This window comes from Coccomyxa subellipsoidea (genome assembly GCF_000258705.1).
Source record: "Coccomyxa subellipsoidea C-169, whole genome shotgun sequence".
Lineage (NCBI taxonomy): Eukaryota > Viridiplantae > Chlorophyta > Trebouxiophyceae > Coccomyxaceae > Coccomyxa > Coccomyxa subellipsoidea.
Window position 1 is genome coordinate 2,370,826 of NW_005178040.1, and position 24,232 is coordinate 2,395,057.

General features: G+C 53.8%; 6 protein-coding genes across 6 annotated transcripts; 3 read left to right on the forward strand and 3 right to left on the reverse strand.

The window, feature by feature from the left end:
- Positions 1–738: 738 nt before the first annotated feature.
- COCSUDRAFT_64981 (hypothetical protein) lies at positions 739–5,232 on the reverse strand (the record flags this gene model as incomplete). The annotated part of the gene is made up of 8 exons (XM_005650587.1): positions 739–1,866; positions 2,305–2,515; positions 2,828–3,368; positions 3,663–3,897; positions 4,234–4,332; positions 4,496–4,631; positions 4,909–4,984; positions 5,101–5,232. 8 exons carry the CDS (start codon positions 5,230–5,232, stop codon positions 1,281–1,283), a joined length of 2,016 nt encoding a protein of 671 aa, XP_005650644.1. The 3' UTR covers positions 739–1,280.
- A 1,071-nt stretch (positions 5,233–6,303) lies between these two features.
- Positions 6,304–9,797, reverse strand: COCSUDRAFT_46492 (hypothetical protein). Its single transcript, XM_005650588.1, has 5 exons — positions 9,456–9,797; positions 8,595–8,859; positions 8,127–8,309; positions 7,656–7,821; positions 6,304–7,415 (listed from the first exon to the last, which is right to left on the reverse strand). Exons 1-5 carry the CDS (start codon positions 9,497–9,499, stop codon positions 7,063–7,065), a joined length of 1,011 nt encoding a protein of 336 aa, XP_005650645.1. The 5' UTR covers positions 9,500–9,797; the 3' UTR covers positions 6,304–7,062.
- A 197-nt stretch (positions 9,798–9,994) lies between these two features.
- COCSUDRAFT_27646 (glycoside hydrolase) lies at positions 9,995–14,872 on the forward strand. The gene is made up of 12 exons (XM_005650589.1): positions 9,995–10,261; positions 10,444–10,548; positions 10,742–10,895; positions 11,127–11,244; positions 11,586–11,729; positions 11,997–12,100; positions 12,235–12,346; positions 12,703–12,837; positions 13,092–13,201; positions 13,567–13,652; positions 14,005–14,180; positions 14,402–14,872. Exons 1-12 carry the CDS (start codon positions 10,042–10,044, stop codon positions 14,423–14,425), a joined length of 1,488 nt encoding a protein of 495 aa, XP_005650646.1. The 5' UTR covers positions 9,995–10,041; the 3' UTR covers positions 14,426–14,872.
- A 1,085-nt stretch (positions 14,873–15,957) lies between these two features.
- COCSUDRAFT_61099 (2-phosphoglycolate phosphatase) lies at positions 15,958–18,630 on the forward strand (the record flags this gene model as incomplete). The annotated part of the gene is made up of 8 exons (XM_005650590.1): positions 15,958–15,997; positions 16,155–16,226; positions 16,345–16,412; positions 16,563–16,727; positions 17,145–17,276; positions 17,569–17,749; positions 18,066–18,239; positions 18,524–18,630. The coding sequence occupies 8 exons, from the start codon at positions 15,958–15,960 to the stop codon at positions 18,628–18,630; spliced, it is 939 nt and encodes a 312-aa protein (XP_005650647.1).
- Positions 18,631–19,146: 516 nt separating this feature from the next.
- COCSUDRAFT_27651 (vacuolar H+ ATPase V0 sector, subunit D) lies at positions 19,147–22,456 on the reverse strand. The gene is made up of 8 exons (XM_005650591.1): positions 22,336–22,456; positions 22,065–22,162; positions 21,818–21,934; positions 21,447–21,551; positions 21,008–21,149; positions 20,603–20,736; positions 19,978–20,205; positions 19,147–19,686 (listed from the first exon to the last, which is right to left on the reverse strand). Exons 1-8 carry the CDS (start codon positions 22,382–22,384, stop codon positions 19,504–19,506), a joined length of 1,056 nt encoding a protein of 351 aa, XP_005650648.1. The 5' UTR covers positions 22,385–22,456; the 3' UTR covers positions 19,147–19,503.
- A 370-nt stretch (positions 22,457–22,826) lies between these two features.
- On the forward strand, positions 22,827–24,225 carry COCSUDRAFT_46495 (thioredoxin). Its single transcript, XM_005650592.1, has 4 exons — positions 22,827–22,957; positions 23,167–23,289; positions 23,507–23,551; positions 23,762–24,225. The coding sequence occupies exons 1-4, from the start codon at positions 22,880–22,882 to the stop codon at positions 23,849–23,851; spliced, it is 336 nt and encodes a 111-aa protein (XP_005650649.1). The 5' UTR covers positions 22,827–22,879; the 3' UTR covers positions 23,852–24,225.
- The last annotated feature ends 7 nt before the right edge of the window (positions 24,226–24,232 follow it).

Here is a 24,232-nt window from a genome sequence, read left to right on the forward strand (position 1 = left end):
ACGGTAATTGGGAAAGAACTGGGGCACAACAGCCACTGTGTCCGCCTATGGTGTGATGGATACCAGAAGGCATCATAGATGTGATTTGTTTGTCCTTGCCAGAGCGGTCATCAATAATGACGACAGAGATCATGCAATTTTGGCCATGGCCACTGCGCATGATGACTCCTGTAGTATGCAGTCTGCAGCTGCACTGACTTGCTCTGCCATAGCTTATTACATTTGCTGCTGCACATTACTTGCTGGAATGGCCCAATTCTGCCATTCAGCTTTTGCCCAATGCACCCAAATACGTTGCAAGACTTCCTGCAACCCATTTGGGTTCACCCCAGATTTGTTTAAACAATGCACCAACCCCCCGACAAGATTGTCTAAAGGTGCCTCTCTCAAACAGAAGATACCGATGCGATCGCTCCTGCTGCTCAAGCCTATGTACAAAGTCTCGCGCCATCTGTCCAGAGAAGTTCCCCGCCTGGCAACAGCCCATCTACACAACAGGACTCCTACGTTGCCGATTACCCGCCAAGTCTCTTCTGACAAAAAATATCAACATCCTGCACAGACTGCAGTGAAGTTGCCCTCACCACCCCTTGTCATGCCGTGCACCCCTGGGTTCCAAAAGGCTAAGAAGCGCTGATGAGCACAGCATGTATGTACAGGCCCTGCCCATTCCCAAAGGACTCACTGTGTCAGCTGTCTCAAAACATGTGTTCTTTCGATGGTCCCGCGCAATCCTCAGTTTGTACAAATCCAGCACATTATTTACTCCTCATCTGCACACAGCTGAACTGATGCCGACAAAAGGCACTCCTGACGACAAACTTATTCCAATTGCACAAAATGCTTGGGTCTAATGACAAACAAAAAGCAGCAAAAGCGCACTATCAATCTGTGCAGCTCTTCATTTCTGGAAATTGCTGCTGGGCACTCAGCATTCTGGAGCTCACCATCTCTCATTTGGATGTCGGTCACAGGCTCATGTTAATGTAAACCTCAGGCTCAAGAGGTCGGCCTGCTGCTTCAAGAATGTGCTTGAAAATGGTGGGCAGATTGGTGGACAAATGAATGGCGACTGTAACGTGAGTGTGAAAAAGCACCAGTGCACCCTGCACAGCCGGGCTGAAGATCATCCAGGGAGATCTGCCACCCCCCTTCATATCCCTCCTGTCCCTGTAACTTCAAAATTGGGCATGTCAGCACTTTAAACAGCTAGCAGCTCTCAGTCTACGCTACAGAACACCTATATGAGGGATGGTCACGCAGTGCGCGCATCCTCCAGATCACTGCAGGAATGCGAATGGGTCCGTGGACTCCAGGATGGGAGAGGCCTCTAGCTTCTCCTCGGCGGCCTTTGCCTGAACAGGCACTTCTGCCAGCCTCAACTCTGCCTCATCACCAGCCTGCGCTGTCCCTTCTGGCACGCCAGATGCCTCTTCAGTGGTACCGGCTGCTTCAGGCTGCTGCAGTGTCTCCTGAGGAGTTCCCTCTATCTTTGTGGCAGCATTCGCCGCCGCAGCCGGGAGGTCGGGAGTGGCCTCACGCTCTACAAGGTTGACTGGATCGGTGGCGGTGCAGGCAGCTGCCGCGGCAGCTGCCTGCTGCTGCTGCAGCTGCTTGTGCGACCAGGCGGCCAGGGAGGGAACGCTGGTCAGGACCGGCGGCTGGCCGTCGGCTGAGGTGGCGGGCGCGTCCTGTCTTGGCGCAGCTGCGATCGCCTGTTCTGGCGCGGCCGGCTGGAATCGGGGGGATGCGGCGCTCTTGGGCAGGAGAGGTACGCCTGCGAATCGCATGGATGGAGCCGCCGCACCCTCCAGATTCGCGTGGCTGCGCTCTATCCTTGCTGGCACCGTCGGCACCGATGCAATTCTGGCACACAGCAGGTTAAGACTGTTCAGTGCAATTGTATGGCTACGAGTTTGCTGTGCCCAACCAACTGCAGTATTCCATCATCTACTCTACTCGCGTACAGTAAGGTCATGCAGCAAGTTACGCATAACACCTATTTGTTTGTTTGTGTCAAGTCAGCCACAGTTGATACTGTGCCTTCAGCAGGGGTAAAGCAGCTTGATTCCATGGTGATTGAAAGTCACCCTGTTATTCTAAACCTTAGAATAACAGGGTGCTTTGCAAACATTTGGCTCTTGTGTCTACGCCTATGAAGATGAAATGGCCAGCAAAAGGAGGCATGTGGCCCCATGAGCTCTTCTCTCAACATTTGTGATCTCTGCTGTACACCAGACAACTGCGCCACTGGTTCAAAGCAACGCAGTATAGCATACAGACCATAACAGGAGGTGGGCTCACTTGCGCTCGTGCAGGACGTCGGAGGACCCGAGGTCAGAGAGGATGCGGTCGAGGGAGGAGGCGGCGCTCGGCTGGGGGGTGTCTGAATTTGCGCTGCCGGTCCCCAGCTGGCTGATGACCTGGCGGCCCTCCAGCGAGCCCAGAGTGGGAAACAGCGCCGCCAGATCAGCGCCCAGGCTCGGGCTACGCAGCTCCCGCGACCCCGCCATGCCTGCAGCGCACACAGCAGAGGGACGTTTATATACTGCTGTCCATTACCACAGGCAAGCAGCTTGTAGTCTTTGTTCCCTGCAAGCCGCAGAGCATTGGTGTGTGACCAGCTGCAAGAGAGCATCCTTCCTCACATCTGCAACCAGCTTCTGCGTGACTGTGAGGCATGTTCTGGAGTACAACTTGGTTGCAACTTGTCTAAAATAGCACAGGAACACTTGCGTTTCACTCTCCTCTGTCACCTAAGCAATCACAGCTGAGCACAACAGGCAACAGCGGTAGTAGGGCAACAGTCAAAGGCAGTGCGACTCACCGCCGGGGCCTTCCAAGGAGCTGAGGCGGTGGGACAGGTCCAGTCCGTCGGCACCCAGGCCACTGAGCAGCGCCGGTGAGCTGACAAGCGGGTAGCTGAAGTCCTCCAGGATGGGCGTGTTCCCTCCCACTGCCTCCCCAAGTCCGGCCGAGCCGCCGCGCAGGAAGCCGTGCAGGTTGAGCGCCGGCGAATGGGGGGCACCACCGGCCCCCCGGCCACCACCGCTGCCATGGTAGGACCCACCGCTGCTGCGCTCGGGGGGACCAAACCCCCACCCCCCGCCGGGGGGTGCGGCGAGGTCGCGCGGCTCGAAGGCCGGGAAGCCAAGTTCGGCGGCTGCGCCGCGGCCGCCGAGGAAGCTGCCGGAAGCCGCGCCCGCGGCCGCGCCGGCGCCCCCGAGCAGCGCTATGGCCTCCTGGATCTCGCGCACGAGCTTGTCCGCCGCGCGCGGAGAGCGCTGCGGCCCCTCGTGCGAGTGCGTGGAGTGCGAGTGGTGCGAGTGGTGGCCGCCGTGCGAGTGGTGCCCTCCCTCGTACGCCGTCTGTCACAGGAACAAAAACATTAACTTCAGTCAGGCAGCGCATGTGTGCGAGCAACAGGGCAGACAAGACATCTGGCTGCAGCGAAGAAGCTCCCAAAGACAATGTGCTACTGCAAATAAGGCTCTAGGCGTGCCGGAAAAAACATGCAAAGGCATGCCATTGATTGCACTTGCCTCATGACCCAGTGGTCAATTTCCAAATTCACAGCACTAATAGGCGATGTAAATGGGACATTTGCACCAAGAACTGGACAAAGCAGGGGGTATGTACGGCTTGGATATTTGGGGCCGTACCTGGTCCTCGGAGCTGGAGCCCGACTCGTTGTCGCGCAGGCTGCGGCCGGGCACGCCAGGCCAGACCACCTCGGAGAGGCCGGGCAGGCCAAAAGCGCCGCCAGCGCCGCCATAAGGGTGCTTGCCCATCATGTGCGGCGATATCAGAAAGTCCCCAGCATCCTGCCAGCCAAGGCTGGCCTGGTAGGCTGCGTTCTGGTGCTGCAAGTACGCATCCCCTATGCTCAGCGGCGCCCTGCGCAGCAGCAGAAAGAATCTGTCATGGTAAATGAGCCACCAGCTGGGCTCATGATCACCCATCAATGCTAGCAGCTGGGGTCACGCACGGAGAATCCATCATTGCCAGCAGCTGCTGATACTGGTGGAGATTGGCATTTGCATGGCTGAGGGCATCTGCTGAAAAAGAGGTCATGGTTGCGCAGCTCATGCACTTTACTGGGCTACAAAGATGTTTGTTAGGGAGGGCTGGATGCGGCCCCCTGTCTAGCAATGTTGCAGGTTCGTCAGTGTGCATCTGCACAGATTGTGGCTGCAGCAGGAGCTCTGGGAATAAACGGCTGGAGTGGCTCACCTGACAGAGCTGGAGCGATGTCCTGCTTTGCTGTGCCCAAAGTCCCCATCCATCCCTTCTCCAAGCATCATGTCGTCGTACTGCTTTGGCTTCCGTTGCCTGAATGCACATGCGGGTCTCAAGGTGCTGCTTTCAGGCCATCTCCTAGAAAGCTGGCACATCCAAGATGTGCCAGACGGAGGCAGACGGAGGGTGTCTTTGGGCGTACGGAGCTCTACAGAGCCTCTGCTGCGCTAGATTACGGCTTTGGAACATATCTCACCTCTTCGTCCTCCTGATGCCCCCCTGCAAGCGCTCAAAGGCGCCACCGTCTAGGCCAGAGTCGCCCAAGTTGTGCGAGTGCTTTCTTGGCGAAGTCTGCCCTGTTCCTAGCACTTTCGGCGTCTGCAATCCCGCCGCTGCACAGACAAACATCGGGTAATGCACTATGTTTGCGCAAAGAGCAGCTGAAGCTTGAGCGAGTTTGCCAGAATGTCTGAAAATGGCGACTCGATGTCAGACAGATCGCTGGTCAATCTGACCAGATGCGCCCTGAAAAGCTCAAAAAATTGGTCTTTGGGAGTATTACAAGGCGTCACTTAGCTGCAGCGAGCGACGAACGGGCAGCGTCACGTTGTGCCTCGAACTTCAATGTTCACGCCCTAATTGCAGCGCAATACAGCAAGCGTGGCTCACCTTCCATGAGTTTCCGACGGAGCCAATTGTTATTATTGGAAAATGTGGGGGCTCCGTACACCATCTTAAACTTAGCCTGCGATCGGACAGCACAGTCAGTCTCGCCAGATCAACTCCGTCTTCTTGTAAGGCATCGTGCCAGACTCATAGCTTCTGCCTCTACCACAGCTCCCATAGGCCACGAAATTTCACCTGCAGCTCCTTCTGCCCCATCCTTGCGATCTCCTTTGCGATCTCCTTGCTATCTGTGGTCCCAAAGTGTTCCGCCACGTCTATTTCCGGCAGTGTGTGCCTGAGCAGATGGCTGCGTCCTGTCTTCGACATGGTCGCCCTGCCGACCTCTCCCAGCCCCACAGCCTTCCTCTAAAGCTACTCTATGTTTCTCATCAAGATCTTGTGCCTCCAAACGCTATGATCATGCTGCAAATGATGTCGAAACCCTATTGTGCATGTCCCAGCGGGCAGGACAGCTTGGGAATTGAGTCGACCCATTCTGGCCGACGCCAGCTGACGCCAGCTTCGATGCGCCCTTCGGCGACAGGACGCCCCACCCGCAACGATCCCTTGAATGTTGATCCGTTGCATGTGAAATATCAAATGGTGCCAGTTGTATCTGTGTCTCAAGCGGTATTGAAGCTGCCGTATATTGTGTTTCATAGCGAATTTTGCCAAGAATGGAGCCAAGATGCAATGCATGCGCATGCGAGAATGATGATCATGTTGCAGTGCAAGCATGTCCGATAAAGTCTGCTGCAGCTGCTGCTGCTGTCTTCATCACACTGTGGAATATATCATGCTGTGCCTCTTGGCAACAGCTGGTCCAGAAGATCAGCAGCACAGGCATCATGCTGATGAAATGCCATAAATGATATTCATGTCGGCTCAAATTATTTCAAATGATGTTCAAGCTCAAGCACTCAGGGTCTCAAATGGGGACTTACACTGTTCCATTGCACTGCAGATGCTAACTCACTCAAACACTGCACCTGAAGATGATTCAAGCTCAAGCACCAATTTGAGCCCCTGCAGCTGAATGATCAAGAGGCTGGGAATTGTTTGTGAGCTGACAGCCTTTTATTTGCTCACTATATTCCACAGGTGGTCGACTTGCCAATCGAATCAGGTCAAATTGACAGCTGTGAGGATAGGTGATGATTGTAACACAGAGCAAGTCGCGTTCGCACGGCCTTGATATCTGGACTTGTTGGAGTTCAAAGAGCATCTCTGATGGCAAGCACTATTGCTGACTCCAGGTCACTTGGTGCATGTTGCCAGCGGCAGTGCCTTCCAGAAGCAGGCTTTTGAGGCGAGTGTGGCCGCGAGAGTCTCTTCATCTGTTGCTACCACCCAACTGGAGATGACTCGATAGCAACACCTTCTCTGCGCTCACACCAGCAGGGAGATAAAAGTGTTCCAGACAACACACTACATTCAGTAAGAGTCCCAGTGACTCGCTATTTTAATGTTTATTCCACAACCCACCCAATCAACATCCTGAGTAACTCTTCTCTGCATCCATGCCGTGATGATTCTGGCATTTTCATCCGCGTTCCGCTACAAGAAAATTTGTGGTGCAAAAAATCCAGCAAGCTGATGCGGCTGCCTACTGGAGAAAACGTGGAAGTACTTGAGGAGGTGATGATGCACCCTGAGAAGGACCGGAACCCAGCAGAGACATAGATGGCGTTGGTTCACACTCCTCCGAACTCAAAGCGATCAGTCGTGCAGCCTACGGTGTGCGCAGTCCCCCAAAGCCGTCCCCTGTCTCATAGAACAATTGTCGTACACTCTTCCTCTGTCCTTCCTCTGTCCCGCTTCACTTGTTGTTCTCCCAGCTGACTCGGCTCAGAGGTAACTCCAGACCACTGTCGTCAAATGAGACAAAAATCCTGGCCTCATACTCAGAGATTGCCGTGTCACTCATGCACTTCGCATTCTCTTCTTGACTTGTATCCTGACTGTCATCTGGCTGTCCAGCAGGTGAATAGCCAATGATAATTGTCCCTGTGACTGATGATAGACAACTTCCAGGAGCTATCTCAGCAGCCCATCTTGGGCCAAGGACCAATCTCAGGAGCCAATTTTGTTTAGGCAGGCGCCGCCTTCTCACCAATGCTCCTCATACATGAGTGATGAGGGATCCAGGAGTCAGTCTCAGGAGCCAATCTCGGCCGGGGAGGGGCGTCCCTCGGGCATGGAAGAGGCGAGCTCATCAGATGGGCTGGGCGGCTTGGACAGGCGTGCAGCGGTGGTGTGGCGGCGCACTTTGGTGGTCTTGCGCGCCTTGGCGGGGGCGTTGCCTCCGCCGATGATGTGGCTTGCGTCCATTGCGGCCGGGGCAGCTGCATAGCAGCCGCCGGGGGCCGCGCTCGCCTGAACAGGCGCCTGCTGCGCAGCTGCCGGCTGGCTGCCTGCATTGCTGGCCGCGTTCAGGCCCGGCAGCAGCATGCCCAGCGTGGCCAGCATGCCCGGCTGCTGCTGCGCCAGTTGCGCCACCACATTGTTGCCTGCATCCATGCATGCAAAGTTCCCATCAGCACCTCAAGCCAAAGTTGCAATAAAAATACCCTCTTTCCTCAGCATCCCTTCGCATGCAACTTGTTTGTTAGACCTCCCGTGGCTGCAGATGCGCCGCACGCATGCCAGACACCTGGCAACACCTGGTTTTTGGGCGTGGCAAGTTTTACAACCATTTAACACAACAGGGCGGTGCAGTCAAGGCAAGGGGCAGGGCAAGAAGAGCTCACCAGAGAGATCCTGCTGGGTGCTCTGCAGCAGCTGCTGCAGCTGGAGTGCCAGCTGGAAGCTGCCAGCCTGCACAAGCTGGCTCTGCTGCTGCTGCTGCTGTTGCTGTTGCTGCTGCAGCTGCTGCGCCAGAAGCAGGCTCTGCAGGTGCGCAGCGTCTCCCTGGCCCTGCATGCAATATGGGCCGTAAGAAACGCTGGTCAAATGAAGTGCACCTCCCAGCCTGCAGCTTCAAGCCTCATTTACTCTGAGGTTGGGGAACAATTGCCGGTGATCAAATGTGCTTGCTAAATGTGCAAGACAGGGCCTGCGAGAGCACCCTGATTGCCTTGCAAATGCGCTGTTGAGCAAAACACAGCCAAAGACGAACTGCTTAATTCTGTGCTTGGGAAGTGCAATTAGCTTGCCTTGCTCTGCCTTGATGTCTGCATCTCCCCTCTTTGAAACACGTCAGGGGCAAGGATGATGCGCACCTGCTGGATGGGCATGTGCAGGCCGGGGAACTGGACGACGAACGGGCCGGCAGCGGCCTGCGCAGCCTTGGCGGCGGCCGCGGCGGGCTCCTCCTTGCGCGGCAGTAGCACGCGCACGTTCCACTGCACCTCCTCCGGCAGCTTGCTGACCGCGCCCATCACCAACAGCTGCTGCATAACCGCCTGTTAAACCGGCATGCAAGTCCCAGTCAGCCCACAATGTCGGTGCCGCTGCCAGCTGTCTCAGGCACAATCTGACACAAAACCCGCCACGACAAACGCCTAGCTCCTCACAAGATGAACAGAAGAGCAACCGCGCAACTTATGCTCTAAGCACAGAGCCAACTGAGTCAAAATGATGCGAGGATGTTGATCTGCAGACTCTACAGCGCAGGAGCGCACGAGGAATACTACTGCAGACGCTACATGGGGGACATGATGTGACAGATATGATCGATGAAGCAGCACCTGCAGCTGGCGGATGTACGAGACGCAGGCCATGAGGAAGTTGGCCTTGTCCATCTTCTCGGTCGTGGGCAGCAGCTCGCGCAGCGCCTTGAACCCGTCGTTTATGCGGTCGCGGCGGCGCTGCTCCGTCTCGATATGCCGCAGCGTCGAGCGCGCTGCCCCCGATTCCGTGCGCGCCATTTTGGCCGGCCGGCCCGCGGCCTCGTCGCCGGCGGCCTCCTCCTCCTCCTCGAGTATGGGCCGATGCGCGTCCGTCTCCATGTCCCTGCGCAGGTGTGGCAGTCAGGTGAGCAGGAGAACGGCGTTCCAAATGCAACTTGCGCAGGTGGATGATTTGTCGCATTCTGGGGAGAAACATGCGCTGCAACGCATGCGCTTGCAGTGATGAGCATGGCTCTGGTGAGAGTAACAGCTTAAGATGACCGACAGGCAGCAGTAAACAGCCCCCTGCTGTGCGGGCAACATACCCAGGGTGTCTGCAGATGTCAGCGAAACACTCAAGCAAGGGCTAGATGTATACGCCTGAATATGTGAGCATGTTTGATGGTTCAGGCAACGATGCACACGTTTTCTAAACGTGTGCATCGTTGCTAAGGAGCCCTGCATGCATGGCCCTTTGAGCAGGGACATCTCCAAGAGAACAAAGATCTCCCCAACACAGCTCGTTTCCCTAGAGCCGGTCGAGCTGTCAACTCCTCTGTGATGTTCGGGAAAGACCAAAAATACGCACAAAATTGCCCCGGGCAAGCAGACAGAGGACGCCTGCTCTTCACGTGCGTGGCCCTTCGCCCACCACCCTTCACGTGCTGAAAACTCTTGCAGGAACACTGTCAACTGCTCCAACCCAACCGCGAAACGCACCTAAGAGACTGAGCGGCTTCTGCTAGCCCAGCTACGCCAGACATCACGTCCCGATGCGGTTCCGCAGTCCGTGGGCTCGGAGAGGCTCCTGTGGAGGACTTGAGGTCGCCTCGTGCTGGTGCGGGGTCGCTCACGGGCTGTCGCGGGAGCCGTTGGGCTACTGCGGCACGATATCGGAATGACGCCCGCACTTACTCCTAACACGGCGAACGACAACAACAGCAGCCACAACAAAGGCCCTGACACACTGGAGCTGCAATGCTGTTCACCTGTCCCTTCTTGATGATGATCAAAGCCTGCATATCTGGACCAGCGCCCTCTTCAAATCAAGCTCTTGAGATCAAGATCGCCGGATGTGAGCAAATGCACAGCATGCAGTCAGGATGCGTAAACCACCTTGTCTGAAAGCCTTGAGGAAGGGTTTTGGGTTTATAACGAGCCCAAGGGAGTAAAACCAGGGGAAACCACTCAGTCATCTGCGGTGATGCATCATTCTGATCGAGCCTAGTCTGAAGAAGTCGCGATGCGTCGGTTTGCATCTTGAGGAGTAAAGTGGCGTGAGGGTATCTCTCGCAGCATTGACACGATGCGAGGCACCATGGGCTTGAGTGCCTGCCTCGTGCTGCTGGCCATGCTGCCGTCCGCGCTGTGCTTGGGCAACGAACTAGCGCTCACACCGACTATGGGTTTCAACACCTGGAATGCCTTTGGCAGCGATATTAGCGAGCAGCTTATATTACAAACAGCAGGCTTCATGAGGAACATGAGTCTCGTTCAGCTGGGTTACGACCTCATCGTGCTCGACGGTATGTTTGCACCCTGATCTTGCTGCTCAACGGCATTCTTCCCGCCGACACAAACCTGACCTGCATCTATTGTGTAATTCTGTACCAGCCTCGCTCTTACGTAGATTTCCTTCATGATCATCCCTTCACCCCGTCGAAGTAAAACAGGCAGTCTGAGAGAGTCGTTTGCTTGGGCTGGGCAGATGGCTGGTCCACCAAGGAGCGTGGAATAGATGGAAAATTGCAGCCAGACCCCAAGAAGTTTCCTTCTGGCTTGAAGGAGCTTTCAAACCGCCTGGCTGGGATGGGTGAGACAGCACTGCTTACCTGAACCCACGTCCCTGCGACAGTGCACACAGCAGCAGTCCTTTCGTCCCTCAACAATGCCATGTTACTTTGCATCTTTTTATTCAGGATGGATCAAAGTAGCAGCACTGGACTTTGATGATACCACAGGGATTCATTTCCTGGGCTGCATGTGTAAGCAGAGCTGGCCTGCAGGAATCAAGCTGGGGTTGTTTGGGGATGCTGGCACGAGGACTTGCGGTGGAGCAGCTGCCAGCTATGGCCAGGAGAAGCTGGACGCTGCCACTTTTGCCAGCTGGGGCATATCATACCTCAAGTATGACAACTGTTACGCGCCGAAGAAGGACAAGTGAGTGGCCTCCCCGCTGCCAGCCCCTCACACGAGCCTGTGTTTCAGTCATTCAAGACGCTCGGCAGTCATATTGTGGGAATAAAAGCGCCCTGCTTTATTCGCAGTCTACCAGATCAGTCTGCTGTCGCCGTGCAGAGATCTCTCCTAGAGAGCGAATTTGCAAGGGGGCGCTGCATGCATTGTCCAAACAAAGTGAACGCTCATGCTGGCTGGCATGCATGCGCGCAGGGAGAGCGTGAGAGGGAGGTTTGCTGTGATGAGGGACGCCCTCAACGCGACTGGGCACCCCATCACCTACGCAATCGATGACTGGGGCGTGACAAACACCTGGACCTACGGCACCACGGTACTGTCTCAGCCTCGCCTTACTTATTCACCCTTCTATATCTGCTTGGACAGAGCATCTGGGCTGTGATGCACAACCTTGATGACATCATTTTCTGTGCATGCCTTGGACTCAGCTCCTTGCATGCACACTTCAAGCCAGCACAAGCCATTGTGGTCAGTGTATCTTAGTATGCTATCGGTTTTGCTGGGGCTCTGACTGCACATGTGCAGCCCAGTTGCATGTGCCTATCATGCTGCAGAAGGTGCTGCGATTGTGCTCCAAGTTGCCATTGTTTGGTCATTATCAAGCTGAAAAGTGCCGGGGAGCGTGCCATCATGTGACGCGGCATGTGCCGGCAGGTGGCGAACTCGTGGCGCACGACCGCTGGGCTGACAGACCAGCTGCAGGCGACGTGGGAGGGTATCCTGCGCGTGCTCGACAACAGCGCCGGCCTCGGCCGCTTCGCCGCCCCCGGTGGATGGAACAACCTGGACCTGCTGGCGGTGAGTCATCTTGGCCCCTCACTGCACCTCCAGCAGTGCTGTTAGATCACTTCAAATTTAAAACCAGTATATCATGTCAACATCTGCCTGGCATTTTCATTGTGGGTAAGTGCATGAGCACACTGACAAGAGTGTATGCAACTTCATGGATTGTCAAACACACCACTTGTCAGTTTGCTCGTACCTCTTTCATGCAATGAAAGGAGGAACCTCAAATGGTCACTGAAGAGCGAGGGCCAGGTGTGATGTGGCTGCCTGAAATTTCAGGTCGGAGAGCCGGTGAGTGAGGACCTCACAGTGGAGGAGATGCAGTCCCACTTCGCCCTATGGGCCATCGTAAAGTCACCCCTCTTCATCAGCGCTGACCTCAGGTCAGTCTTTGCTCAATTGCGCCCTAGCACAGGCACAGATTTCAAATCACTGAGATGGACTTTCAGCAGTCCAGCGCTGGCAGAATGATGAGTGGAGAAGAGTGAAGGCTGAGCAAACTTGCATGACACTGCAGGCAAATCACAAAGACTGCGCTGGACATCCTGAAGTCTGACGAGCTCATAGCGGTCAACCAGGACCCCCTGGGCGTCGCAGGAGACCTCATCTGGAAGCAGGGCGCCAATGAGGTGATGCCCCCTCATAGGCAGACATTATCAAGACACCCTGTCCTTGTACCTAACAGCCCTTTGTCGATATGAGCGAAGGTTGGGTGCGGAGGCGCGCAGGCACATTTTCACTGAATTATCGCGCACAAACCAGCCCAGCACTTCCAGTTTCAAGAGCACTGTGCTGCATGGTGACTGATGCTGTCTGTAAAGACAACGATGCAATGTTGTCACAATTATAAGTGTTATGTTTACACGCTTTTCCCGCCAACAGGCAAGGTGCATCCCCAAACAAGCTGCGCTGAAAGGCTGCCATAGTCCTACCATTTCTCGATGCAGTATGTGAGTCAATATTGAAGGGATTTGGGTCTGCACAGATTTGGGGCGCGGGATTGAGCGGTGGTGCGCGCGCGGTGGCGTTGCTGAACCGCCATTTTGATGAGGACCCGCAGTTTGACAACTCCTCCATCACCCTCCACTGGCACCACCTGGGCTGGGAGGGTGACATGGCGGTGAGTCACCCTCATAATATTCTCGTCCCTCCACTACACCTAGTTCCACCATGTGCGCGCCCTCTTGTCACATCTCAGGGCACATTCCAAAATACACATTGGCGGATTTGGCGGAAAACAAGAAGGTCTTTCATGCTCAAGATGCTTCCTCTCTTGAAAGGGGCTCAATTCCTCTGCTGCAGGCATGCGCGTAGTGCATGCTGAGATCTGCAGCGATGCTTTTTGTAAAATGGTGGATTGTGGGATGCGCGCAGGTAACTGTGAGGGACCTGTACGCCAAGAAGGACCTGGGACTTTTCACCCACAACTTCACAGCTGTCATCCCCTATCACGGAGTGCTCGCCCTCAAGCTCACACCCAGCAAGTGCGCACCTTACTCTAATAGCAACCTTTGCTGTAAATTAGATCCGCAGAGAAGGTTCATCTTGTACACCCAAATAGACGCCTTGCATACCAAAGCTAAGAATGGGAGAAGGGATGGACTGCACACACTGCAAGTCCTCCAGAGCTCACATCTGCCATGTCAGTCTTGCTGTGCCGTGAGCTCCTCATGCATGACTAGGAGTCGGCAGGTGCCGGACTGCACATTCTCTTGGTTGTCACTGCTCCAGTGCCTGGAATTCTGTGTGCATATTTAGGAAACAGCAGATACAGGACTGCATGCTGTGCTGGGTATGATTGCTCCTGCATGCAAGTGTGGGTGTGTGCTGATTCGGTGCCTGGCTGCAGGTATGTGAACAGCTTTGACCAGTGGCGGCCGTGGGACTGCGGCATCGAGACCGATGACGGCGCCCACGGCGTGTGGGCATGCTTCAGTGAGCGCCCTGTCCCTATCATCTTGCAGTTTCATCACTTCACAGTGCTTGTCCGACTGCAGATGCACCTTGCCTCTTGGCGTGAAAAGTTTGTAGCAAGGAGTATGACAATATCAGTGCATTGTGTTGAACCCAATGGCTGCAGCTTTGATCTCCTGCCAAGAACCTGTTGTCCCAAGCCCTGTATGTTTTGCGGGAGACCTGGTAGGACAGCCTTGTGAAGCCTGGCAAGCTAGAGCTGCGGTCCCTCTATTCTTCCCTATTCTTCTTGCGGTCCCTCTTCTCTGCTCTCATTTGCCAGCATGCCGCTTGTATGTGTATCTTCGCTGAACATCTCTCCTCTCTGCTGCAGGCCACACAGCGCTGGACAAGCCCATGCTGTATGGGACTCTGCCGATCACCAAGACGGTGGCGGCAGCGCTCGGAGCGGTCATTGCAGTCCTGGCTGTGGCCATCGTAGGCCTTGCAGTCGGCTGGAGGCTCTCCGTCACGCGCAACAGGAAAAGCTACAAGAAGTGGAATGAGGAGGTGCGCCTCACCCTCTATAATTGCAGCACAGCGAGTCAAGATCCGCACTCACTCGATCTGAGAGTCTCAGGATGCGCACATTGTGATAGGACTGGCATTGCAGTTTTGTGTGCTGTTGTACTTTCAGCGTCTAAGATGCTCAAGAAAAGAAGTGAAGGATTGTTCTTGAGAGCGAGGCAGGTCTTGGGTGGTGAGACTGAATGTGGTGTGTGTTTCTGCAGACTGCAGCAGCAGCTTCATCGTGAGGCATTGCTGCAATGAAGCAGGCGAAAGAGCAGAGTGCAGCCAAACGAGGACGCCAGGCCTAAGCAGGGGCACATGTGCAGTGCACTGCTGTAGTGCCATGAGTGATTCCAATCTGTGGCAACTGTACTGCATGTCAGGTATTTGCTTTTTGCATGCACACCGTATATGTGACATTTGAAGGGCGTCAATTTGTTTGCTGTCATTGTTTGGGTTTCAATGTTTACAACTTCCAAGGAAAGTCCTGGGGCTGTCTAGAATGAACGAGTGCAGCCACAAGAGGCTGCTGTCACTCCATTGGACGAGGCTATGGTAGGATCAGCTGCGTCAGTCATTGGGACAGAGCTCTTTGCAATGCATGAAATTGTCTTGCCCAGATCCATTGCAAAGGGTGTAGGATTGCAGTATTAATCCGCCTCGCTTTGTACACTGTAATTGTGCTAATACCTGAAGGCATCTCAGTGTCCGAAACAGTTTGGCCCCTGTCATGGCAATCTCTTCCCCTCTGGCCGCCCAAAACCCGTCTGCCTTGGCTGGCTCTGCTCTGGCTGGATGTCCTTCTCCTGCCATTCAGCAATGATATCCCTTAAGCCAGGGACGGATGTAGATTGAAGCAAGACCAGTATCAAGGTGCAGGTCCCCGCTACATGTGCGCATGACTTTCAATTGCTGCTAGCTGCGCAAGTGATCAGGACATGGTAGTGACAGGTGGTTGCTGAGGGCTCACGGGGCCAGAAAGGGGAGGTGTCTGTGTGTTGCTTCTGGAGGTGCGCCAGGTGTGTGCACGAGGTGCTACATCCTTTGCTGCAGGCTTGTGAAAGCAGCTAGGAGGCTCTTTCCCCTGCAGCTGTGCCCACCGCTCCTCTTCACCTCCTGCTGCATAAATTCTAGCGTTGCATCTTGTCTAGTTGAATCGAGACACCCTCGATGGTGTGCACGAGCATTCCTGATACTGTCTTCGCTACGAGGCAGCGTAAAAGCAAGCTCGCACCATAGCATAAGAGTCCAGCTCCTTGCATGCCAGCCACATCGATCAAGAATGTCATCGTTTGGAATTAAGGATATCCCGAAGAACTGCCAGTGGGGCGAACTAGCTGCTTTATAGCTTGCAAGTCGGACGCCCTTCGATTTCTACTAACAGGACAAGCACAGGTATCGATCATGAAGGGACCTATCCCAATATGTCTGTCGATTCACATCCAGCGAGTCGATCACTCCACCGAGATCATCAGTTTGACTGGTCAAAACCCTACAGGAAGCTAACGAAAGCCCTGCAAGCTCAGCCACAACTGCGAGACTGCGATTTCGTTGCCATCCCCGGAAACAGCACACCCCTGATGCTGCATAAGAACAGCAAAACATGACGTCCACTCTATTACAGGCAGGTAGTCGAGCGAGGTGCGCGGACTCCGTTTGCAGGTCAACATTTAGATCGGCCAATCGACACTCACCAAGCTTACAGATCCCTAGCACAAGTCTTTTGAAATTCAACAAGAGTCAGAAAGCTACAGAATCAAGCAGATCTGCGCATAGGATGGTCGTCAACGCAACCTCAGTGACCACAGCCCCCCCCGGTATTGCTCCATGTTGGCCCTAGCTGGATCATCGGTTCTTGGCACATTACTGGCAAATGCTGACATCATAAAGCTCATATTTATACATTCCGCCAGTCAAGTACCTCTTCATGCACAGCCATGGTGATCGAGAAACTTTCATGTGTGCATTGAGCAGTGAAGAAGGCTACTGAGGATACCAAGCGTGCTCTCCTGGGGAAGGTGGACTGCTTCATCTTCGACTGTGACGGTATGTCGTGCTGCACATGACTCACTTCCTTATCTTGTTCAAGGGCATGCGCGTGTCCTGCGCAAAGTTTTTGCTGGTCACCACTGCAGAATGACACTGTCTCCGCTGCATTCTGCAGGCGTGATCTGGAGGGGGGACTCTGTAATTGACGGCGTCCCTGAAACGCTCGATGCTCTGAGAAAATTGGTGCGAACCTCTTCTGCACCATCCCATTTTGTCACACCTCTAAAGCACTTGGCCTGAGCTGTTCAATATGCAATGTCCTTCGCAAATATAACATGCATTTAGTGATTGAAGTTAGTAAAGCTGCTGATTGAGGATGCCTGCCAATGACAGGGGAAGAAGCTGGTGTTTGTGACCAACAATTCCACCAAGTCGCGCAAGGGATACCTGGGCAAGTTCACGAGCCTGGGCCTCGATGTGAACGCGGAGGAGATCTACTCCTCCTCCTACGCGGCTGCTGCCTACCTGGAGTCCATCAACTTCCCCCAGGACAAAAAGGTCGACCTCCCTCCTCTCTAGGCCAGCCAGATCCTAGCAACCTCAGACTTTCGAGCTTCTGACCGCCCCATGCACGAGCATACTCTCATGTCACTCTGCCAGCAACCGGCCAATAATGCTAGCTGATCCACACTCTGGCAATAGAGTATCACTGCCCAGCTCTGCACTGTGGCGACCAAGCAGCAACATGCAGCTTCGAACTGTGGCAATAAGGGCAACTATCCGGCTCTGCAATGTGGCAATAAAGCATCACCACGCACCTCAGCACTGTGGCAATATAGCGTCACTACCCAGCTCTTTACTGTGGTTGCCAGTCTTGCATGCACTCTCTCTACCCCATCTGCTGATGATCCTGTAGGCCAGTGAGAGACACTGACCTTTGCAAATGTTTTGAAACCGAGGTTCATGAATGTGCAGGTGTACATAGTGGGCGAGGTGGGCATTCAGGAGGAGCTGGACCTGAAGGGCATCCGCTACTGTGGCGGGCCCGACGACGCCGACAAGAAGATTGATCTCAAGCCCGGCTACGCGCTGCCCCACGATGAGGATGTGCGCCGCTGCACCTCCCTTGAGAGCTTGCATGGACCAACTTATCACATCTGCGCGTCTCCCAGGGCGAGGAGATGAGGGCTCAAGGGCTCTCTTGCTCCCAACATGATCATGCTGAGAGAACACCAGAGCTGCCAAAACAGGCTGAATCGTCCGAGTCTCTACGCATGACAAACCATTTCCGGCAGCGGCGCACCCGAGCTCAATGTGGGTTCGATCAGGTGTGTAATAACAGTCATGACATTCTCAGCCCCAAAAGAACGGTTTTTTGAAAGTGGGTGTGCGCGCGCAGGTGGGTGCGGTGGTGGTGGGCTTTGACCGGCACCTGAACTACTACAAGATCCAGTACGCGACGTTGTGCATCAGCGAGAACCCGGGCTGCCACTTCATCGCGACTAACCTGGACGCGCGCACGCACCTTACCGACGCCCAGGAGTGGGCCGGCAACGGGGCCATGGTCGGTGCCATCAAAGGTGCTCATAATCCCTGTGGAAGATTCCCTCCAGTTGTCTAGCCCATGCGCAGCTGGCCAGCCCACAAGGCAAAATCAAATGTCGTGGGTGCCAGATGCCATGTGTCCTTCTGCAATGAATCCTTGATACCGACTTCTTGAGTACCCGATGTGGCCACTAGCTTGACCAAGCGCAAGCCGACGGTGTTGGGCACTCTGAGCAGCTGCATCTGCTAGCTAGTTAGGTCACATTGAATGCAGCCTGTCTGCATACGCACCTTGCCTTTTGGCAGGAAAAGCGTGTAAAAGGACTCACGATAGACCCAACGCCGGCGCAGGGTCGACCAAGCGCGAGCCGACGGTGGTGGGCAAGCCGGCGGAGTTCATGCTGGCCAACATCGCGACCACCTTTGGGCTGAAGCGCAGCCAGATCTGCATGGTCGGCGACCGCTTGGACACCGACATTCTGTTTGGGCAGCAGGGCGGCCTCTCCACCATGCTCGTGCTCTCAGGTGGGCCCCTGGGCCATATCCAACTACATTAGAACATGTGAATGCAGGCATGCACACAGCAATAGTGCTGTTGCTTTGCACGGCAGTGGAATTTGCGAGCAGCCGAAGATGACATCTGATGACATGCCATGGGAATGTCTGATGATTTAGACACCTACTTATGAAGAGTTAGGGGACAGCAGAATAGGGAAGCTTCGGAGCAGAGCGTCCCACCACTGTGCTTTGCCGGTGACAATAGGCGTGAGTGGGGATGAGCATGTCTGAATTTTGGTGAGCCTGTGCAGGTGTGACAACGGAGCAGGCTCTGCTGTCTCCAGAGAACACCATCCACCCAGACTGCTACACAGATCAGCTGTCAGACCTCCTAGAGGCGGCCCAGAGCGCAGCGTAGGTTGCAGGATAAGTCTTGAGAACACTGATATTGTCTACCTGTGCCATGAAATTGTGGTACAAGAGAAGGGACATAGTTGCCTCACGCTTACAGTTCTGTGAGTATTATGTCAGACCACATTCATCACTTCATTTGGGCTTAGAGTCGGTTGCAGGCCTCTGTTTTTTCACAACAAAGCAGGTCTGCTTCTAGATCTGCCCGAGGGAGTTTTCTTTAATAGCAAATTCCGCCCCTTAATGACAGACAGGCATATTATGAAGGCTTCAGCCTGCAGGTGTGTGTGAGGTGTTGGGATTTAGTAATACAGAGGATCTGTGGTGCACATTGCCACAGTGAGGTGAAGAGCGTACTGCTTTTCAGGTCTCCTGACCAAGACAAAGCAATCGGATATGTCCAAGTCACAGTGTGTCGTTAGCGTTTGAGAAAACCTCCTTGGGATTAGGTCCATAGACCTCTATAAAGATCTAGAGATAGTCTGCAGGACTGATCAGATCATGAGAGTTAGCTGACTCCATCGATACACCAATTAAGTTACAGGGGGAATTTTGATCATCGCGCTACATATCACACTCTGACATGCATGGTCTCATTCTAATTTCTTGGACTGAACATCTGTCTTGACAGAGAGATCTACTAATCTTGCAGACACCCATGAGTGCATAAGCCCATTCCAATATGTATTATGGATAGTCTTGAGCAGTCCCGTCGCATGCAGGCAGAGGCCAAATCTTCCTTGACCTTCCTTGACTACTCCTCTGCATTCTCCATCTGAGTCGGCACCCCAGTGGTGTAGGGCACCCCTGAAACATCACTGTGCATGATGCATCTGGGCAGCCTGGTATGACCAATAAGATGTCCATAGGCAGCAGCAGCCTAGAACAAATAGACAATGCCGTCCATGATGCGGGTCTTCTGGTCCTGCGCGACGCACTCGGAGATCCACATGAGGTTGCGAATCTCCTGCTCGCGCAGCCGCATGTAGGAGTAGAACACGCCGTAGTGGAACTGCTGCTCAAACGTGTCCGTCAGCCGGCGTACCTCCTCCTCGTACAGTACCTGGCACCACCCAGAAAACCATCAGCATGTGTTTGTGTTGCACATTGGGGAGTTTGCCGATGTCTGCAAGCCTGCAACCTGCCTTTCTTGATTAAGGCTCCTCAAGTGTCTGCAGCTAGGGCTGTACAGTCAGCAAACATGCTGAGTGGTTCTGGTGTGCACCAACGTGGGCGCAACGCACCGCACATGCAGCACAACAACTTCAATTTCACATCAGCGCCTGCGCCAGCCAAGGAAATGTTCCTCGGACCGACCAGCGTTCTCCAGCGCAAGAGAGCATCCAGCGCGCACCTTGTCAAGCATCTGGGATTCGCCGTAGCCGAGCTTGTTGAAGAGGGCCTGGTAAGGGGGGCACTTCTCCATGGCATTGCGGATCTGGTCAAAATCTTCCGCGCCCGCCAGCTCGTGGTGGCCGTGCGGGTAGAGCAGCCCAAAGTTGCTGTACAGCTTGCGCCGGTCATCGCGCGTCAGCTCCGTCCCAATGCTGTTCAGCGTTATGTTCAGCGCCCGCCGGTCCGCCTGCAACACAAAACCCAATCCTCAAAGTGTGTTTTTTGATATTATCTATATTAATTGTGATGTGGAAGGTACTAGGGTAACATCTGATGTACTGATGTGCAGTATAAGGAATTGGCCGTTCTGTAGCACACGTCATGCATCTTGATCCAGCAGCTGGGATGCTTCTCTCCTTGTGAATTCCTAGTCTAAGATGGTGCATTGCAAAAAAGCTGCGCAGGAACAATTCACCCAAGTCTACAAGCCATGCTCGAGGTACTGCGATGGGAGGTCTGCCCATGACGACGGTTCAAGGCAATGCAGCAAGACGAGCACAATATGCAGACCGAAAAAGTTGATCACTGCGCGCTGAAAATGGGCAAAGCTTGTCAAAGGACTGTTCCGTGGAGGCTGCGCGGACCTCGAAGGAGAGCAGGCTGCGCATGACCTCGGCGGTGGTGCCGCCAAGCTTGTTGCAGAAGGCGGCAAAGTCGTCCAGGTAGGCCTTGTACAGCGTGTTGCGCATGATCTCTATGTTCATCTCGTCCAGATCCTCTGCGCAGCGCATGCATGTAAAGCTCAGCCCCGCATCTCATGAGTAATTTCCATCCCCAATTTGCAAAGACACTCAATATGCAAGTGTGCACTTTGCCACATTTACATCTCTGCGCTACAGCTGTGGTTGAGTATTGCTGCAACGTTGAAATCAAAGGATAAATGCAGTGCTGACCATGAGTGTGGCAATGAGAGAGGCCAGCAAGGAGGCTTGCGATGCTCTGGCATGTGGAGACAAGGCAAGAGCCAAAGTCCTGGGGGTGGGCCACACCTGCAGAGAGGGACTCTGAGAAGTATGGGGCGAGGGGAGTGTCGACGAGGACCAGGCGGTAGAGCTCGCGCATGTTGGAGGCCACTGCCAGCGTGGCAATGGCATCAAACATGCCCAGCGGGTGGCACTTGTCCAACAGCTCCTGCGCAGCAGCAATGCCAGCTCAACACCACGCACGCTGACTAGCGCTGACTTTTTGCACAGTACGGAGCGGGCGTTGGCACATCCTGACGATGCAGCATGGGGACATGGTTGCTTGATTGCCTTCAATGGACACAGAAGCTCAAATCCTCAGCAATCGTCATTTGCATGCAGAAGACATGTCATCCCCTTGACTAATGCGATTGCTTCTGGGCAACCTTCCCTTGGCAATGGGGAGCGATTTGTGTGCTAATATACCAAAGAAAACAGGTGAGGCAGGGGTGCAACAGGAACGCACATGCACATCGCGCTCGTGCAGAGTTCCGGTGACAATCAGCACAACGTTGTCAATCATGTGGCCATAGGTGCAATAGTCCAAGAACTGGCCCAGGGGCTCGTCCGCCTGATACACACACAGCGCGACAGGCGTCTGAATTCGCTATATTGCGCATTTTGCACATCCTGCTGATTACTCCAGGGACTCCATAGGTAGAGTTGAAGAGGCGATGAAAATGCATGACATTCCTATCAATTCTCGCGCCCCAAACATGGACTTAAAACTGCATCAAAGTGTGCTTTTTTGGCTGAAGCGAAGGGCAAGGGCAGGAATGCAATGTACGAGCATGTGTCCGCTGCATGCTTTCACATGTGGTAGGGAAGAAGGCCCACGTTTGTCCGCATCTTGTTCCAGTCATCCACAAGTTTCTCTGTGCAGCGGTCCACGATTGTGGTAGTGTGCAGGGGTGATGGCTCGTTTGCGAGGTATGGGCCATAATCCGTGCTCGTCTGCACATCATCATCATAAATCTCAATCCTTGCTTTTACCTGTGAAACCTTGGGAAGCCATCCTCTCAGTTGGACAGGCTGTTGCATTTCCAAGTCCTCAATATGGATCAGCAAAAAGAGACTCGCTTACCAGATTCAGTTTAATATCCTCCAAAGTCTCGCATTGGCACAGATTATTGTAGTCTGGACTTGTGAGGAGCCCTGACCTGTGCCCTCGCACCACGGCATCTGCAGGCAACACACTTTCCAATCAAGGTGCACAGGAATTCAACGGATCTTGTAAGTCCGCGTTCTTCTGAATAATATGCTCTGATAGCCAGAGCACAAGGGATAGACATATGGGCGTCCAGATGTTGTAGCCCTAACAAGTCCAGGCCACAATAGCGGATGATCATGCTCACCTACATACCCATCCTTGATATTGAACCAAAGGGATTCAAGGCCGTACATGCCGACAGCTCTGATCAATGAAGCATCAAGGCTTGCTTCAAGGAATAGGTTGTCTCGATAGGTTTACTTCACAGTGCTTTCGAGATTTGTATGATCTGTGGGGACTTTGACGAGTAGATCTGGATTGAGAAAGTCCAAAATGCTCCACTGCTGTTCTTGAATGCAAGAGATTGCTCGAGCTCGACAGGAAAAGCTGGTCGCTTTCACTGATGACAGGAAAGGACTGACGAGGAGTCCTCTTCGAGTGCTGAACTTGCGAAAGATGCCAGGGCAGGGAACCTCTTCAATCAAGTGAGGATCTAGTGGTGATTGAGGGCCAGACTACTGTCTGTCTCCCATGCACAGAATGAGGGCAAGAGAGGAAGTCTTAGCAGGAACGCCTCAGGAGCGCGCGCGGGACCTTCACGAGAGTGTGGAGCAACTACATGAATGGAGAGCATCATGCTGTAATAGTGCCATTCATTGCGACCCTCGGCAGAATTTTCAAGGAACACGATGGGTGGTGGCAATGTTCACGTCGTGGAGACCGAGCTGGAGTGGAACCAGAAGCTGAAAGAGGCTGGGAGCAAGCCGGTGAGCAAGATGTGTCAAGTACCCCATTCATCGTTGCACCTACAGAACCTCAAGAATTCATCTATTAGAATTTCAATCTTCCAGCATGTGTATGGAAGAATAAGCTTGGCCAACCGGTTTTTGTCAGTGCTGTTGACTTCCCGGATTGACACGAGTTTTTGTTGTTCCAATTGGAAGTGTGACCCTCGACGCCTTTTCAATGGATGCAGGTTATCGTGGACTTCACTGCCACATGGTGCGGCCCCTGCAGAATTATCGCGCCTGTTTTTGAGCAACTCAGCACAAAGTATCCATCAGTCGTCTTCCTGAAGGTGGATGTCGACAAGAACGAGGTGACAGCCAGATTCTACATCCCAACCTCAGAGTTATGTCAACATGATTTTTTGTCATTGCATTCCAGGGCCCGAGAGGTCCCAGAATGCACTCATTTTTATGTACATGAAAGACAGCTGCGGATGGCGGAAGCTGTGGGCTGGCAATCATATGTTGTGTGTGGAAGGAGAACCACCTTTACTGCGTTGCACTGAAGTCATTGTGATCTGCTCGCAGGCTGTAGCTGCAGCATGCGGAATCAGCGCTATGCCCACCTTCCAGGTAGGACGCCAAATTCATCAGGAGGCTGCATCAGCCGTGCAAGGTTAACTGGATTTGACAGGAAGGATGTAAATGTATTTGTAACTTTGTTTTTACCATGTCCCTTCATTTTGCCTGACCTTACAAATGCTCCAACATTGATATGCCAGCGCAGAGATTTGGGATTTAGTGCAGCACCCAAGTAACGCTGGTGTCTTTTGTTCCCTTCAGGTGTTCAAGGACGGCAAGAAGATCCATGAGATGGTTGGAGCTTCAGCGGACAACCTTGAACAGCTTGTTGAGCAGTTGTCAAAGAGCTAGACTGGCACGGATTGCCCCAGCAACCGCCCAAGTTGGTGGTGTTGACATCAGTAGGAGTAAAGTAGTTCATTTCTAGATGTACCTTCGCAACTGTTGAGCTGTCATTGTTTTCTGGCTGCTGATGCATTAGGTTGTGCATGGCCTTCCATGTTTGCTGCACTTCAGGGCATGCTCCCTGCAACCTTTGCTTACAAAGCCTCGAGTGTCTCTGCTCACAGGCATCCGGATCCATCCATTCTTTGAGTTGCACCGTCACTGCTTCGGTTGGGAGCATCACAAATTATGATGCTCTGGGTTGTAGGAAATAAAACACTTTGTTAAGAGTAAGTGCCGGTGACGATTGCAATGTGCAGCTTTGGAAAGGAGCTCCCTCTTGAGAAA

What these genes read in the sequence shown, in the direction of transcription:
- COCSUDRAFT_46492 (XM_005650588.1), bottom strand. Translation starts at nt 9,499, where the DNA reads ATGTCTGGCGTAGCTGGGCTAGCAGAAGCCGCTCAGTCTCTTAG. An exon ending in TGCACATGCCCATCCAGCAG is followed by an intron (nt 7,822 to 8,126) that starts GTGCGCATCATC and finishes TATTGCATGCAG; the next exon opens with GGCCAGGGAGACGCTGCGCA. An exon ending in CACCCAGCAGGATCTCTCTG is followed by an intron (nt 7,416 to 7,655) that starts GTGAGCTCTTCT and finishes GCATGGATGCAG; the next exon opens with GCAACAATGTGGTGGCGCAA.
- COCSUDRAFT_27651 (XM_005650591.1), bottom strand. Translation starts at nt 22,384, where the DNA reads ATGTACGGCCTTGAATCCCTTTGGTTCAATATCAAGGATGGGTATGTA. An exon ending in AGGATATTAAACTGAATCTG is followed by an intron (nt 21,935 to 22,064) that starts GTAAGCGAGTCT and finishes GATGATGTGCAG; the next exon opens with ACGAGCACGGATTATGGCCC. An exon ending in CTCAGAGTCCCTCTCTGCAG is followed by an intron (nt 20,737 to 21,007) that starts GTGTGGCCCACC and finishes TGCGCTGCGCAG; the next exon opens with AGGATCTGGACGAGATGAAC.
- COCSUDRAFT_27646 (XM_005650589.1), top strand. Translation starts at nt 10,042, where the DNA reads ATGCGAGGCACCATGGGCTTGAGTGCCTGCCTCGTGCTGCTGGCCATG. An exon ending in TTCATCAGCGCTGACCTCAG is followed by an intron (nt 12,101 to 12,234) that starts GTCAGTCTTTGC and finishes ATGACACTGCAG; the next exon opens with GCAAATCACAAAGACTGCGC. An exon ending in GGAAGCAGGGCGCCAATGAG is followed by an intron (nt 12,347 to 12,702) that starts GTGATGCCCCCT and finishes GGGTCTGCACAG; the next exon opens with ATTTGGGGCGCGGGATTGAG.
- COCSUDRAFT_46495 (XM_005650592.1), top strand. Translation starts at nt 22,880, where the DNA reads ATGGGTGGTGGCAATGTTCACGTCGTGGAGACCGAGCTGGAGTGGAAC. An exon ending in AAGAGGCTGGGAGCAAGCCG is followed by an intron (nt 22,958 to 23,166) that starts GTGAGCAAGATG and finishes CAATGGATGCAG; the next exon opens with GTTATCGTGGACTTCACTGC. An exon ending in TGGATGTCGACAAGAACGAG is followed by an intron (nt 23,290 to 23,506) that starts GTGACAGCCAGA and finishes ATCTGCTCGCAG; the next exon opens with GCTGTAGCTGCAGCATGCGG.